The sequence below is a fragment of the Mauremys reevesii genome, linkage group 2 (genome assembly GCF_016161935.1).
Source record: "Mauremys reevesii isolate NIE-2019 linkage group 2, ASM1616193v1, whole genome shotgun sequence".
Classification (NCBI taxonomy): Eukaryota; Metazoa; Chordata; order Testudines; family Geoemydidae; genus Mauremys; species Mauremys reevesii.
Window position 1 is genome coordinate 286,422,338 of NC_052624.1, and position 16,623 is coordinate 286,438,960.

Below are 16,623 nucleotides of genomic sequence, written 5' to 3' on the forward strand. Positions count from 1 at the left end.
TTAGAAATAGTCCATAGGTTACAGTCCAATGTCCATATTCAGGGTGGCTCCAGTCAATGACTGGGGGATCTCAATCCTTGTGGCTTAAGGTTTCCCCCTCTTGAAACCCAAAGCAGATCTGAGATGAAGTAGGATCGTGTCCCAGGGGCATTTCCAGTAGCCTTTTCGCCTGAGAAAACAATAGGCTTAATTCTCCTTCCAAACATCCTGGCAATTAGCACAGGGAAATTTACCCATTAACAGTTCAGATACAGGTGACCACAACCTGCAAAGAGACACACAGACAATAATACTATTGCACTCAAGTATAATCATAAATGTTAATATTCCTTTTTTGATCTTTGAATTAAAGCCATAGCAATCATAGAAGATCAGGATTGGAAGGGACCTCAGGAGGTATCTAGTCCAGTGGTTCCCACACTTTTGCACTGGTGACCCCTTTCACACAGCAGCCTCTGAGTGCGACCCCCCACTTATAAATTAAAACCACTTTTCTGTATATTTAATACCATTATAAATACTGGAGGCAAAGCGGGATTTAGGGTGGAGGCTGACAGCTCATGACCCCCCATGTAATAACCACATGACCCCTTGAGGGGTCCTGACCCCCAGTTTGAGAACCCCTGATCTAGTCCATCCCCCTGCTCAAAGCAGGACCAGTCTCCAGGCAGATTTTTGCCCCAGATCCCTAAATGCCCAAACCACTGAGCTAAGACTTGTTTGCTGACATCCCAAGACCTGAGCAAACACCTCTCCTTCCACCTCTAACAATGCAGACTTGCATTTCAAAGCTCTGCTCATTTACATATTTTCCTAATCAGTTTCTACAAGTTCGGCCCTGGGTCAGGTCAGTCTGGGAGGTAATTAACTCTTTCTGGCCCTGTCGCCTTTCAATGAGACAGTATATCACACTCCTAACGTCACACCAGCCTAGAGTGACCAGATGTCCCGATTTTATAGGGACAGTCCTGATTTTTGGGGCTTTGTCTTATATAGGCTTCTATTACCCCCCACCCCTGTCCCGATTTTTCAGATTTGCTGTGTGGTCACCCTGCACCAGTCCCAGCACCATTTCAGGCAGAACAGCCCCTCCCCCTCCCGACGGTCGCCATCGGCTTCGTAAAAATACTACAGAAAAAAATACTACAGAAACTCCCCCCTGTGAGTGCTCTCAGCTGGGCCCATCCCACAAGCCCGGGGTGGGGCTGGGCAGGGCAGTGCTTGGATGGGAGACTTCCCAGGATGCCAGAAGCTGCCGGGAGCAGCAGGGGGGCCCAGTAGGGGACACGGTCCCCTTGCAGTTAGTGCTGAACCCAGTGCAGCACTAGGGGCGCTGCACAGCTGGAAGTGTTGCTAGGGTCTCTGGCCCACATACCCCAGAGTTGGGGTGTTAATCCCACTGTCCTGGCCCCGTTCTAATTAGGTGGAGCTCCTTCTGCCTCTCCAAATTCCCCCTGGAGCTTCAGCGGAGCACAGACTCTCCTTCACTTCCTGTCCCAAGCTGCTGAAGAGCCCTGCTGGGTTGCTGTTACCCAGCTGTTTCATGCTCCACCCCAGAGGCAGCTGCATTTCATATAGCATCTTTCAAACAAACTATGGCCCAAGGGTCGCCCCGGTTCAGTCAGGGGTGTGGGGCACAAGAGGCATGTAGGACAGGGAAGTGAGAGGTGTTTGTGGCTGAGATTTCGGAGGAGCTGCTGGGTCCTAGAGGCACTGGAGCGGCGGTGAAGAAGGCTCGTGCATGGAGAGCATGTGGCACTGATATGAAGTGCAGACCGGCTGGTGCTGGGGAAGTGGGGGAGAGATGGACCCGTGATGCCAGCTGGAGCCAGGGATGCAGGGGGACTGCTCAGCCTTCTGAGCTGCCTAGGCTGTGGGAAGGGTGGGTGCGTGGCCGTGGGGCTGGGATTCCTATGGAACTGCTCCCTCCTTGGCCTCGGTAGCAGTCGCTTCATCTCGCCCTGCAGAGCAGATGGGCCGGAACCTGCAGAGAACGGCCATCTCCACCAACATCAAGGAGCGGCTGGACTTCTCCTGTGCCCTCTTCGGGCCGGATGGGGGGCTGGTGTCCAACGCGCCCCACATCCCCGTGCACCTTGGTGCCATGCAGGAGGCTGTCCAGTTCCAGGTAGGCGCAACCCCGGCACACACCTCTTGGGCATCCCCCTGCGCCCTTGCTCTGCGCTTCGTGGGCTGGGCCTGCGGCTCCCCCCGGGGCGGCCCCTGAGCACCGCTCTCGGTGCCATTTCAGCTCCGGAACCTCGGGGCTGACCTGAGCGAGGGCGACGTGATCCTCAGCAACCACCCATGTGCGGGGGGCAGCCACCTCCCAGACTTGACTGTCATCACACCCGTGAGTACCACCGGCAGGGCCTGGGCAAGGCGCAGCTGGGGCCGCTGGCTGCAGCTCCCCATGGCCAGGGCCGGCTTTACGCTGATTCCCCCGATTGCCCGGAATCGGGCCCTGCGCCAATGAGGGCCCCGCGCCTAAGGGGGCCCTGCTCCCGGGGTCTTCGGCGGCATTTCGGTGGTGGGGGGTCCACTCCAGGATTTTCAGCGGTGGGGGGTCCACTCTGGGGTCCTCGGCAGCATTTCGGCACTGGGGGGTCCACTCCGGGGTCTTCAGTGGCATTTCGGTGCTGGGGGGTCCACTCCGGGGTCTTCAGCGGCATTTCGGCGGTGGGGGGTCCACTCCGGGGTCTTCAGCAGCGTTTCGGCGGTGGGGGGTCCACTCTGGGGTCCTCGGCGGCATTTTGGCGCTGGGGGGTCCTTCGGTGCCGTGGAAGACCCAGAGCAGACCCCGCACTGCCAAAGCCCATTCCTGAGCAGGCAGGTCTCCCCACCCCAGAGGTGCCAGCCCCCAGGGCACTGTAGCCTCAACAGAGAGGCCAGGGGCCAAGTGGGGCTGACAGGATGGTGACTCAGGGCAGCGGGTGTCCCAAAGGCAGGGGCAGTGGGTAGGGGTTGCCCCACACCTGGCTGTGCCCTGCCCAGAGCCCCTGCAGGGCACGTGGGTCCCTGGCCCCGATTCCAGCTGCTCTCCCCTCCCAGGTGTTCTGGCCAGGGGTGCCAAGGCCCGTGTTCTTCGTCGCCAGCCGTGGGCACCACACGGACATCGGCGGCATCACACCCGGCTCCATGCCCCCGCACTCCAAGGTGCTGCAGGAGGAAGGCGCCATCTTTGTGTCCTTTAAGCTGGTGAAGGATGGAGTCTTCCAGGAGGAGGGTGAGTCTGCTGGGGGCAGGATGGGGGCTCCATGCATGAGCTGGGAGGAGCAGCTAAGCAGCCTTGGGCTGGATTTGCATGCAGATGGGAGACCCCCGAAGGGATCCCTGCGCTCTGGCCGCGGTGGAGCCGTCTTCCTGACCCTGGCAGGAGCTCCCCTTCTGCGCCAGCAGGGTGGGTGGGCTCGGTCTCCCAGCCCTGCGGCGGGTGCAGGATTTGTTCGTTGGGTGCTTGCCTGCCCCAAGGCCCCAGGCTGGGGATTGGGTAGCACCGTCCTGCCCAATCGGGACCCTGGGAGCCAGTGTGCCCCTTGGGGAGTGAATATCTCAGCATGCAGGTGCATCCTGGCACCTGTCTCCAGGGGGCCTGCTCACACCTGCCCTTCCTCTCAGCAGCTGTGAGCGAGGCCCTGATGGCTCCCGGCTGCATCCCAGGCAGCAGCGGCACCCGCAACCTCCAGGACAACCTGTCGGACCTGCGGGCGCAGGTGGCAGCCAATCAGAAGGGGATCCAGCTGGTGAGCGAGCTGATTGGCCTGTATGGGCTGGAGGTGGTGCAGACCTACATGGCACACATCCAGGTAAGGGGGTGGGGCCTGGCCTGAGTTCCTGGGGCTGTTTGCCCTGATCTGTGTGCAAAGCAGCGGGACCCCTGGGCTCCCCATGTCCCGTTCCCAGCCGCGCCCCGGCCCCCCTCACTGCCCCGCTTTGCCCCACAGGCCAACGCGGAGGTGGCAGTGCGGGACATGCTGAAGGGATTCGCCGCTCGCTGGGGGGCAGCGACGCACCCCATGGCGGTGCAGGCGCAGGATCACATGGACGACGGCTCCCCCATCCGGCTGAAGGTGGAGGTGGACCCACAGGAGGTGAGCCAAGCCCCTCTGCTGTGGGTCGGGGCTGACGTCAGGAGCTCTTGTGGGGGAGGGGGATGTGCAGGGGGAGGAATGGGGGGGTAGCAGGAGGATGAGAGAGTTGTGGGGAGCCAGCTGGCAGGAGGAGAGTTAACCCAGAGGTGGGCGACCTGGGGCAAAGGTAACCTCCCATCTGATGGGTGAGCAGGGAAGGGGCTGGGGGTGACTCGGGGGGATGAATCTGTGGGGGAGGAGCTAGGATTTTGGGGCAACTCTGATGGGGGAGGTGGGTGCTGGGCTGACCCAGGATGGGGGCAGAGGGGGACCGGGCGGCTGAGCTGACCCCTGGTCTGGGGGGGAAGGGCTGGAATGAAGGGGGGCCAGGTGGCTCGGCTGACCTGTCTCTAGGGGGAGGTGGGTGCTGGGCTGACCCAGGCTGGGGGCAGAGGGGGGCCGGGCAGCTGAGCTGACCCCTGGTCTGGGGGGGAAGGGCTGGAATGAAGGGGGGCCAGGTGGCTTGGCTGACCCGTCTCTGGGGGGAGGTGGGTGCTGGGCTGATCCAGGCTGGGGTGAAGGGGGGCCGGGCGGCTGGGCTGACCCCATCGGGGGGCGAGGGCAGAGCCCCGTTCTGAGCCCGGCTCTCCGCAGGGCAGCGCCGTGTTTGATTTCTCTGGCTCTGGCCCCGAGGTGCATGGGAACTGCAACGCCCCCCGGGCCATCACCCTCTCGGCACTGATCTACTGCCTGCGCTGCATGGTGGGCCAGGACATCCCGCTCAACCAGGTGGGGCTCTCCCTTCGCTCCATGCCAGCAACAGGACAGTTAGTGTTGGGGAGGGACCTGCTGTGACGGAGCGATTCTGGCGGGACCCAACTGAGAGTGCCAAATCAGGACCAATTGCTTAAACAGGGCAGTTACAGCCCTAGGCTGGGGTTTTTCCACCTCTAAGGCAAACCAAACCAGCCAGACAAAAGGACTTTGGTCTCACCCCACTGGCTAACCACAAGTCACACAAGCAATTTCCTTAGACACTCCAGTCTCCCAGTATCACCACCAGTGCACTCGTCCTGGGGATAAATGGTTATGAAAACCAACACCCCAATAAAAGAAAAAGGTTCCCTCGATCCCAAAGGACCAAGCCCCAGACCCAGGTCAATATACACATCAGATCTTACCCACAAATCACGCTGTTGCCAATCCTTTAGAATCTAAAATCTAAAGGTTTATTTACAAAGGGAAAAAGGTAGAGATGAGAGGTAGAATTGGTTAAATGGAATCAATTACATACAGTAATGGCAAAGTTCTTAGTTCAGGCTTGCAGCAGTGCTGGAGTAAACTGCAGGTTTAGATTAAGTCTCTGGAGAGCATCCCCCACTGGGATGGGTCCTCAGTCCCTGGTGTAGAGCTTCAGTTTGTGGCAAAGTCCCTCCAGAGGTCAGAAGCAGGATTGAAGACAAGATGGAGATGAGGCATTAGGCTTATATAGACTTTTCCAGGTGTAAGAATCCCTTTGTCTTCACTGTGGAATTTTACAGCAAAATGGAGCCTAGAGTCACATGGGCCAGTCCCTGCATACTTTGCTGAGTCACAAGGCGTGTCTGCCTTCTCTCCATGGGTCAATTGTGTAGCCGATGGCTCTTTAATGGGCCATCAATCCAGCTATGCCGGGCTAACATCAGCTTGTCTGGGAGGCTTCCCCCAGAAGCACAGCACAAACTTGAAATACTGACAGCATAGAACCAACATTCATAACTTCAACTAAAAATGATACAGACATACAGACAGCATAATTATAACCAGCAACCCATAACCTGGTCTTAGACACCTTATATGACCCCCTTTACTTAGGATTTGGTGCCACTACAGGACCTTGGTTGCAACCCATGTTCTATATGGTCCCAATTTATATCAATAACGTCACACCCCCAACGCAAAATTGATGCAGGAAGGGATGACAAAACATCGCTGACTGCATCCCAAGAGCCCCCTTTCCTTGGGTCTGTCTCACTACAGCTAGTGTTGGGCTAGAGGCCATACCAGTGTATAACCGAAATGGTTTATCAAAGTCATGTTCAATAACATGAATGAATCTCCTTACAAACTCAAGGTATAACTTGGTTAGCTTTTGCAGCATGGTTCCTGTATGTTTCATGTGATCTTGCCAAGAGCTAAAGAAAACAGCTACTTTATCCATACCAGCTTTGGCCAATGTTTGGAACCCAATTAACATTACACCAATGTAGATATTGATGTTGTTCATAGAACAGGAATCTTGGCATTTAGCCATGAAAGCAATATGGTAGTGTGCCTCAGTTTCCCCTCTCATACAGCACATCAGGTCTGGAATGTATTTTCCCCTGTGAAAAGTTCCAACACTGTTTGCATGCATTAACTGTGAAACATCAGTATAGTAAGGCCCTTTAACATAAAGTGTGTTTTCATGTATTCCTTTCAACATGTTTAAGGGATTTTCCAAAAGATTAGGCACATCGTACATTTTTACAGTTCTTGGCAATAGCAACACATTAGATACAAAAATTAGCATTAGCAATAACAACAAATTGATTGCAAGTGTCCATTTACAATCATGTTTGTCATGCCACACCCTTGGCTCAATACCATTGGAATTTGGGCATTTTAGGGTTAACCTGTGGGTTCCCTTTGCAAAATTCAGTCTTCTCTTTCCTTCTTGTTCTTCGGGACTAAACCCCGATTTCTCTTGCTTAACAGAGATCACTGGCTGATGGGGTGGGTCCTCTGTGCTAACAGCTATTAGCAAGTCTTTCTTCTCCCTGCCAGCCAAGTAATTCGCATCAACACAGACACTCGCTTTTAACCTCTTAGCTGCTATGGATTCCAGGGCTGGACTTTGTCTTACAGAGATACCACACAAATCCAAAGAGTCTGAGGGTGAGAGCTGGCCTGCTCTCCCCTGCCTCCTCAAGCATTTAGCCATACAACTGTTCTGCCCTGAAACACCAGTAACTGAATCTGTCCTCAGATCCTGAAGCACCGACTGCTCACTTACAGATTCAGCATGGAGACATTCCTGTCCCAACAGCATTGTCTCCCCACCAACAAGCTGGCCACACACAGCCAGGTGGTTATAGGGCTGCTCAACTTCCTTAACAGCTTCTACTCCACCTGAGACCTTTTCAAATCTGCCCACACTGGATCTCTCAAAAGGAAAGTCAGTGGATCCATTCACAACAGAAAATTTCTGGCGGTTAGGAACTGAAACTTTCTTGATTAAATCACTTTTACACCCTTCAGTTGCAGTAAACTGCTTGCACAGGCTACCATGAGGATTCCTTTCCCTAGGAGCTTCTCTAAGCAGCAATTCACCCCTCTCAGAAATTCTGCCCTTCCCCTCTTCACCTAGGGCTTGCTCTAAAGGAACACTTCCCTGAGCAACCACAGATGCTACAGACTTTCTAGATAACAGGTCAGAAGTAGTCTCCTTCCCTTGGCCATGAACAAGTTCAGGAATCTTTTCCTTCTTGCTACAAGTTGTCAAACTGTCAGTCGGTAACACAATTAAATCACCTTTATGCTCTCCTTGTGCCCTGGCTGGGGTATCACCCTGATCAGACAGAGTTGCTGCACCCTTTTCCAACCACACATTAGCAACTGGCAAACTACAAGCACCAGAATTGTCTGTTCTCTGGGATTTTGCTATGACACTAACTGGATGCAACCTAGTCACAGTGCCATTCCCCCCAGCAGACCCAAACTCAGGACCATTCCCTTCCTGGGCTTTAGCTGTATTTACAACCAACTTTGAGACAACTGAATCACCCTCACCCATCACAGGCCGAAAGGCCCCTTCTGTCTGCTCCACAGACACAGAAGGGCCAGAGACACATTCTCCTTCACCAGACACACAGCTTGGGACCTCATTTCCCTTGTCCCAGCACACAGGGCTGTTCACAGACACCTGCTTGGAGACCGGGGTAGCTTCCTTCATAGGCAAGTCAATACCCCTGACCGACACAGGCACATTCCCTTCACTGTCACATTTCTCCACACAGGAAACAGGTAAGGGACAGGGACACTCATCTTCCACTATCCCTCCCTTCCCAAACTGCTGATTAGACAAAGCCATCAGCTCACAAGGCTGCCTAGGCTCCTGCAAACTTTCCCTACCAGGCACATTGCCTCTCCCAACAGATAAGCTGCTGCTCTTTTCACTACACTGAGCTACTTTTAGCAAATCACAGTTACCCATTTCAGGTTTACTTCTACAAGCTGCACTAGCCACCAATCCATTACCCATTACAAATTTACCCTCTCCTTCCTCAGTTAGGGATTTAACCTGAGAAACATTTTCCTCCCCAATGAGATCTTTTTGCTCTTGATCTAACTCCAGATTCACTTCTGAGACATTAGACAGACATTCAGAAACTTCATTCCCAGACAAACTGCTTTTTTGCACAGACAAACCTTTGGAGCAACCCTCCTCAGGCAAATCATTGCCCACAATAGACACAGGTTTAAGATCATTCCTCTCCTGTAACTGGCTACCTGGACTGAACAAGGCTGTAACATTTTCCCCAATTAAAAGATCTTTAGGCAATAACTTCCTGACGCCAGCTATCACTTCATGCTGAGCCCCATTCCACTCAAGGTGGATTCTGGCTAAAGGCACACGGACAGTAAACTCACAGAGGATCACAACATTCACACTCTGATTTGGTAAATAATCTTCCTCTTTGACCAGATCTGCTCTAACAAGAGTGATGTTAGAAGCCATAGTTTGCCCTAAACAGCTTTTACCATTGACTTTTACACTCTCATACATCGCACTGCCACAATTTATGGGGCCACCCCCTACTGAACCCACAGTAACAGCATTGACATAAAAGGTGGCATTGTTGGGGTACATGTGGTTACCCCCAGACAACTGCTCAGAGTGATACAACATACCAACATTGTTACAAACTGGACTTTCAAGAGGATACAGTCTCTGCTGTTCTTCCATTGCTTTTTTGACTTGGAGTTGGAGTCTAGCTGTCTCTTGTTGCATCTGTCGAGTTTTCTCCTCAGCAGCCAGCAGCTCCAGACGCCTCTTACGAGCTTTTTCTTCTCTCTTAGCAACTTCTTTCTTTCTCTCATCAGCCTCTTTCTCCATTCGAATTTCTGCCAGTTCTTGCTCATAATCAAACTGCAGGCTGTCTCTCAAGGCTTGCAGTTTCCTTGCTTTTCCTGATGCTCTTTGTCTCATGGTCACTGATCTTTAACCAACCAAACTCTCAATCCCAAAGTTAAAATTTGGATAGCGTGGGGTTCTGACCCAAAGCTTAATTGACCTGGTTCTGTGGATCCTGCCGACTACGCCACTGTGACGGAGCTGTTCTGGCGGGACCCAACTGAGAGTGCCAAATCAGGACCAATTGCTTAAACAGGGCAGTTACAGCCCTAGGCTGGGTTTTTTCCACCTCTAAGGCAAACCAAACCAGCCAGACAAAAAGGACTTTGGTCTCACCCCACTGGCTAACCACAAGTCACACAAGCAATTTCCTTAGACACTCCAGTCTCCCAGTATCACCACCAGTGCACTCGTCCTGGGGATAAATGGTTATGAAAACCAACACCCCAATAAAAGAAAAAGGTTCCCTCGATCCCAAAGGACCAAGCCCCAGACCCAGGTCAATATACACATCAGATCTTACCCACAAATCACGCTGTTGCCAATCCTTTAGAATCTAAAATCTAAAGGTTTATTTACAAAGGGAAAAAGGTAGAGATGAGAGGTAGAATTGGTTAAATGGAATCAATTACATACAGTAATGGCAAAGTTCTTAGTTCAGGCTTGTAGCAGTGCTGGAGTAAACTGCAGGTTTAGATTAAGTCTCTGGAGAGCATCCCCCACTGGGATGGGTCCTCAGTCCCTGGTGTAGAGCTTCAGTTTGTGGCAAAGTCCCTCCAGAGGTCAGAAGCAGGATTGAAGACAAGATGGAGATGAGGCATTAGGCTTATATAGACTTTTCCAGGTGTAAGAATCCCTTTGTCTTCACTGTGGAATTTTACAGCAAAATGGAGTCTGGAGTCACATGGGCCAGTCCCTGCATACTTTGCTGAGTCACAAGGCGTGTCTGCCTTCTCTCCATGGGTCAATTGTGTAGCCGATGGCTCTTTAATGGGCCATCAATCCAGCTATGCCGGGCTAACATCAGCTTGTCTGGGAGGCTTCCCCCAGAAGCACAGCACAAACTTGAAATACTGACAGCATAGAACCAACATTCATAACTTCAACTAAAAATGATACAGACATACAGACAGCATAATTATAACCAGCAACCCATAACCTGGTCTTAGACACCTTATATGACCCCCTTTACTTAGGATTTGGTGCCACTACAGGACCTTGGTTGCAACCCATGTTCTATATGGTCCCAATTTATATCAATAACGTCACACCTGCCCACTGCGAACTGAGCTGAGAGCCAGCAAACTCCCAGCACGCAGCAGCCAGTGACTGCCCCAGGCTTGTCTCAGGGGAGAGGGGTCTGCAGGGCAGAATGGTGGATATTGGGGGGCATGTGCCTGAGCCCCTTATACAGGAGCAGGGAGGAGCCAGGGCATCTCCCCCCAGACTGTGCCCCCGTGCCAGGGATCCCAGGGGCATGACACGCAGCAGAGCCCCCAGTCCCCGCATGCACTGCTCCTACTTGAGTCGAGATGGGGTGCTGCAGGCCGGGGTACAGCAGGGCTGGGGGCTGAGGTCTCTGGGTGGGGCAGGGGCTGGCACAGGGAGCTGAGGTCTCTGGGTGGGGCTGGGGCTGGCGCAGGGAGCTGGGCGCTGAGGTCTCTGGGTGGGGCTGGGGCTGGCGCAGGGCACTGGGCGCTGAGGTCTCTGGGTGGGGCAGGGGCTGGCGCAGGGAGCTGAGGTCTCTGGGTGGGGCAGGGGCTGGCGCAGGGAGCTGAGGTCTCTGGGTGGGGCTGGCGCAGGGCACAGGGAGCTGAGGTCTCTGGGTGGGGCAGGGCCTGGCACAGGGCGCAGGGAGCTGAGGTCTCTGGGTGGGGCTGGGGCTGGCACAGGGGGCTGAGGTCTCTGGGTGGGGCTGGGGCGGGCAGGGGGGGCAGAGGTCTCTGGGTGGGGCAGGGGCTGGCACAGGGGGCTGGGAGCTGAGGTCTCTGGGTGGGGCTGGGGCTGGCGCAGGGAGCTGAGGTCTCTGGGTGGGGCAGGGGCTGGCGCAGGGTGCAGGGAGCTGAGATGTCTGGGTGGGGCAGGGGCCGGCGCAGGGCGCTGGGAGCTGAGGTCTCTGGGTGGGGCTGGCGCAAGGCGCAGGGAGCTGCGGTCTCTGGGTGGGGCTGGGGCGGGGGAAGGGGGCTGGGAGCTGAGGTCTGTGGGGGGGGGTGGGGCTGGCGCTGGGCGCTGTGGTCTGGGGGTGGGGCTGGGGCTGGCGCAGGGGGCTGGGAGCTGAGGTCTCTGGGTGGGGCTGGGGCTGGCGCTGGGAGCTGTGGTCTCTGTGTGGGGCTGGGGCGGGGGCTGGGAGCTGAGGTCTCTGGGTGGGGCAGGGGCTGGCGCAGGGAGCTGAGGTCTCTGGGTGGGGCTGGGGCTGGCGCCGGGCGCTGGGGGCTGTGGTCTCGGGGTGGGGCTGGGGCTGGCGCTGGGAGCTGAGGTCTCTGGGTGGGGCAGGGGCTGGCGCAGGGAGCTGAGGTCTCTGGGTGGGGCAGGGGCTGGCGCAGGGAGCTGAGGTCTCTGGGTGGGGCTGGCGCTGGGCGCAGGGAGCTGAGGTCTCGGGGTGGGGATGGGGCTGGCGCAGGGGCTGAGGTCTCTGGGTGGGGCTGGCGCAGGCGAGGAGCTGAGGTCTCTGGGTGGGGCTGGCGCAGGCGCGGGAGCTGAGGTCTCTGGGTGGGGCTGGCGCAGGGCGCAGGGAGCTGAGGTCTCTGGGTGGGGCTGGGGCTGGCACAGGGAGCTGAGGTCTCTGGGTGGGGCTGGCGCAGGGCGCTGGGAGCTGAGGTCTCTGGGTGGGGCTGGGGCTGGCGCAGGGGGCTGAGGTCTCTGGGTGGGGCTGGGGCTGGCACAGGGAGCTGAGGTCTCTGGGTGGGGCTGGCGCAGGGCGCTGGGAGCTGAGGTCTCTGGGTGGGGCAGGGGCTGGCACAGGGAGCTGAGGTCTCTGGGTGGGGCAGGGGCTGGCGCAGGGAGCTGAGGTCTCTGGGGGGGGCGGGGGCGGGCGCAGGGCGCTGGGAGCTGAGGTCTCTGGGTGGGGCAGGGGCTGGCGCGGGAGCTGAGGTCTCTGGGTGGGGCGGGGGGTGGCGCCGGGGGCTGGGAGCTGAGGTCTCTGGGTGGGGCAGGGGCTGGCGCAGGGAGCTGAGGTCTCTGGGTGGGGCTGGGGCTGGCGCAGGGAGCTGAGGTCTCTGGGTGGGGCTGGCGCAGGGCGCAGGGAGCTGAGGTCTCTGGGTGGGGCGGGGGCTGGCGCAGGTCGCTGTGGCCTCTGGGTGGGGCTGGGGCTGGCGCTGGGCGCAGGGAGCTGAGGTCTCTGGGTGGGGCTGGGGCTGGCGCAGGGAGCTGAGGTCTCTGGGTGGGGCTGGGGCTGGCGCAGGGAGCTGAGGTCTCTGGGTGGGGCTGGCGCTGGGCCCAGGTAGCTGAGTTCTCTGGGTGGGGCTGGGGCGGGCGCAGGGAGCTGTGGTCTCTGGGTGGGGCAGGGGCTGGCACAGGGAGCTGAGGTCTCTGGGTGGGGCTGGGGCTGGCACAGGGAGCTGAGGTCTCTGGGTGGGGCTGGGGCGGGCACAGGGGGCTGAGGCCTCTGGGTGGGGCTGGGGCTGGCGCTGGGCGCAGGGAGCTGAGGTCTCTGGGTGGGGCTGGCGCAGGGAGCTGAGGTCTCTGGGTGGGGCTGGGGCTGGGGCTGGCACAGGGCGAGGAGCTGAGGTCTCTGGGTGGGGCTGGGGCTGGCACAGGGCGCAGGGAGCTGAGGTCTCTGGGTGGGGCAGGGGCTGGCGCAGGGCGCAGGGAGCTGAGGTCTCTGGGTGGGGCAGGGGCTGGCGCAGGGCGCAGGGAGCTGTGGTCGCTGGGTGGGGCTGGCGCAGGGCACAGGGCGCTGAGGTCTCTGGGTGGGGCTGGCGCTGGCCGCTGGGAGCAGAGTGCTCTGGGGGGGGCGGGGGCTGGCGCAGGGCACAGGGCGCTGAGGTCTCTGGGTGGGGCAGGGGCTGGCGCAGGGAGCTGAGGTCTCTGGGTGGGGCAGGGGCTGGCACAGGGGGCTGGGAGCTGAGGTCTCTGGGTGGGGCTGGGGCTGGCGCTGGGCGCAGGGAGCTGAGGTCTCTGGGGGGGGCGGGCGCTGGGTGCTGCGGTCTCGGGGTGGGGCTGGGGCTGGGGCTGGCGCAGGGCGCAGGGAGCTGAGGTCTCTGGGTGGGGCTGGGGCTGGCGCAGGGCGCAGGGAGCTGAGGTCTCTGGGTGGGGCAGGGGCTGGCGCAGGGCGCAGGGAGCTGAGGTCTCTGGGTGGGGCAGGGGCTGGCGCAGGGCACAGGGAGCTGAGGTCTGGGGGTGGGGCGGGGGCGGGCGCAGGGAGCTGTGGTATCTGGGTGGGGCTGGCACAGGAGCTGAGGTCTCTGGGTGGGGCTGGCGCAGGGCGCTGGGAGCTGAGGTCTCTGGGTGGGGCTGGGGCTGGCGCTGGGCGCAGGGAGCTGAGGTCTCTGGGTGGGGCTGGGGCTGGCGCAGGGAGCTGAGGTCTCTGGGTGGGGCAGGGGCTGGCGCAGGGCACAGTGAGCTGAGGTCTCTGGGTGGGGCAGGGGCTGGCGCAGGGCGCTGAGGTCTCGGGGTGGGGCTGGGGCTGGCACAGGGAGCTGAGGTCTCTGGGTGGGGCTGGGGCTGGCGCAGGGCGCTGGGAGCTGAGGTCTCTGGGTGGGGCTGGGGCTGGCGCAGGGAGCTGAGGTCTCTGGGTGGGGCTGGGGCTGGCGCAGGGCGCAGGGAGCTGAGGTCTCTGGGTGGGGCTGGGGCTGGCGCAGGGAGCTGAGGTGTCTGGGTGGGGCTGGGGCTGGCGCAGGGCACAGGGAGCTGAGGTGTCTGGGTGGGGCTGGGGCTGGCGCAGGGCACAGGGTGCTGAGGTCTCTGGGTGGGGCTGGGGCTGGCGCAGGGCACAGGGCGCTGAGGTCTCTGGGTGGGGCTGGGGCTGGCGCAGGCGCGAGGAGCTGAGGTCTCTGGGTGGGGCAGGGGCTGGCGCAGGGAGCTGAGGTCTCTGGGTGGGGCAGGGGCTGGCACAGGGGGCTGAGGTCTCTGGGTGGGGCTGGCGCAGGGAGCTGAGGTCTCTGGGTGGGGCTGGGGCTGGCGCAGGGGGCTGAGGTCTCTGGGTGGGGCTGGCGCAGGGCACAGGGCGCTGAGGTCTCTGGGTGGGGCTGGCGCAGGGCGCAGGGAGCTGAGGTCTCTGGGTGGGGCTGGGGCTGGCGCTGGGCGCAGGGAACTGAGGTCTCTGGGTGGGGCTGGGGCTGGCGCAGGGAGCTGAGGTCTCTGGGTGGGGCAGGGGCTGGCGCAGGGCGCAGGGAGCTGAGGTCTCTGGGTGGGGCAGGGGCTGGCGCAGGGAGCTGAGGTCTCTGGGTGGGGCAGGGGCTGGCGCAGGGCGCAGGGAGCTGAGGTCTCTGGGTGGGGCAGGGGCTGGCGCAGGGCGCAGGGAGCTGAGGTCTCTGGGTGGGGCTGGGGCGGGCGCAGGGAGCTGAGGTCTCTGGGTGGGGCTGGGGCTGGCGCAGGGCTTAGGGAGCTGAGGTGTCTGGGTGGGGCTGGGGCTGGCGCAGGGCACAGGGTGCTGAGGTCTCTGGGTGGGGCTGGGGCTGGCGCAGGGGGCTGGGAGCTGAGGTCTCTGGGTGGGGCTGGCGCAGGGCGCTGGGCGCTGAGGTCTCGGGGGGGGGCGGGGGCTGGGGCTGGCGCAGGGCGCAGGGAGCTGAGGTCTCTGGGTCGGGCAGGGGCTGGCGCAGGGAGCTGAGGTCTCTGGGTGGGGCTGGCGCAGGGCGCTGAGGTCTCTGGGTGGGGCTGGGGCTGGCGCAGGGCGCAGGGCGCTGAGGGAGCGGGGTGGGGCAGGGGCTGGCGCAGGAGCTGAGGTCTCTGGGTGGGGCTGGCGCTGGGCGCTGCGGCCTGGGGGTGGGGCGGGGGCGGGCGCAGGGAGCTGAGGTCTCTGGGTGGGGCTGGGGCTGGCGCAGGGCGCAGGGAGCTGAGGTCTCTGGGTGGGGCTAGGGCTGGCGCAGGGAGCTGAGACGCTGGGTGGGGCTGGGGCTGGCGCAGGGCACAGGGAGCTGAGGTGTCTCGGTGGGGCGGGGGCTGGCGCGGGGCACAGGGTGCTGCGGTGTCTGGGTGGGGCTGGGGCTGGCGCAGGGCACAGGGAGCTGAGGTGTCTGGGTGGGGCTGGGGCTGGCGCAGGGAGCTGAGGTGTCTGGGTGGGGCTGGGGCTGGCGCAGGGCACAGGGAGCTGAGGTGTCTGGGTGGGGCTGGGGCTGGCGCAGGGCACAGGGTGCTGAGGTCTCTGGGTGGGGCTGGGGCTGGCGCAGGGCACAGGGGGCTGAGGTCTCTGGGTGGGGCTGGGGCTGGCGCAGGGCGCAGGGAGCTGAGGTCTCTGGGTGGGGCAGGGGCTGGCGCAGGGAGCTGAGGTCTCTGGGTGGGGCTGGCGCAGGGCACAGGGAGCTGAGGTCTCTGGGTGGGGCAGGGCCTGGCACAGGACGCAGGGAGCTGAGGTCTCTGGGTGGGGCTGGGGCTGGCGCTGGGAGCTGAGGTCTCTGGGTGGGGCTGGCGCAGGGCACAGGGCGCTGAGGTCTCTGGGTGGGGCTGGCGCAGGCGCGGGAGCTGAGGTCTCTGGGTGGGGCGGGGGCTGGCGCTGTGCGCAGGGAACTGAGGTCTCTGGGTGGGGCTGGGGCTGGCGCGGGAGCTGAGGTCTCTGGGTGGGGCAGGGGCTGGCGCAGGCGCGGGAGCTGAGGTCTCTGGGTGGGGCTGGGGCTGGCGCTGGGCGCTGTGGTCTCTGGGTGGGGCAGGGGCTGGCGCAGGGCGCAGGGAGCTGAGGTCTCTGGGTGGGGCAGGGGCTGGCGCAGGGCGCAGGGAGCTGAGGTCTCTGGGTGGGGCTGGGGCTGGCGCAGGGAGCTGAGGTCTCTGGGTGGGGCAGGGGCTGGCACAGGACGCAGGGAGCTGAGGTCTCTGGGTGGGGCTGGGGCTGGCGGCGCAGGGCACAGGGGGCTGAGGTCTCTGGGTGGGGCTGGGGCTGGCGCAGGGCGCTGGGGGCTGAGGTCTCTGGGTGGGGCTGGCGCAGGCGCGAGGGAGCTGAGGTCTCGGGGTGGGGCAGGGGCTGGGGCTGGCGCAGGGCGCAGGGAGCTGAGGTCTCTGGGTCGGGCAGGGGCTGGCGCAGGGAGCTGAGGTCTCTGGGTGGGGCTGGCGCAGGCGCTGAGGTCTCTGGGTGGGGCTGGGGCTGGCGCGGGAGCTGCGGTCTCTGGGTGGGGCTGGGGCTGGCGCAGGGCACAGGGAGCTGAGGTCTCTGGGTGGGGCAGGGGCTGGCGCTGGGTGCTGTGTCTGTGGGTGGGGGTGGGGCTGGCGCAGGGTGCTGCGGTGTCTGGGTGGGGCTGGGGCTGGCGCAGG

At 60.8% G+C, this 16,623-nt stretch overlaps 1 protein-coding gene across 1 annotated transcript in view; it reads left to right on the plus strand.

Moving 5' to 3' along the window:
- OPLAH (5-oxoprolinase, ATP-hydrolysing) overlaps positions 1 to 16,623 on the plus strand; it is a 59,749-nt gene that overhangs the window by 23,962 nt on the left and 19,164 nt on the right. Inside the window, exons 16-21 of the mRNA XM_039521546.1 lie at positions 1,968 to 2,128; positions 2,252 to 2,353; positions 3,052 to 3,226; positions 3,622 to 3,806; positions 3,945 to 4,091; positions 4,725 to 4,859. Of these exons, the coding sequence (XP_039377480.1) occupies positions 1,968 to 2,128; positions 2,252 to 2,353; positions 3,052 to 3,226; positions 3,622 to 3,806; positions 3,945 to 4,091; positions 4,725 to 4,859 (905 nt within the window). The remainder of the gene's footprint in view (positions 1 to 1,967; positions 2,129 to 2,251; positions 2,354 to 3,051; positions 3,227 to 3,621; positions 3,807 to 3,944; positions 4,092 to 4,724; positions 4,860 to 16,623) is intronic.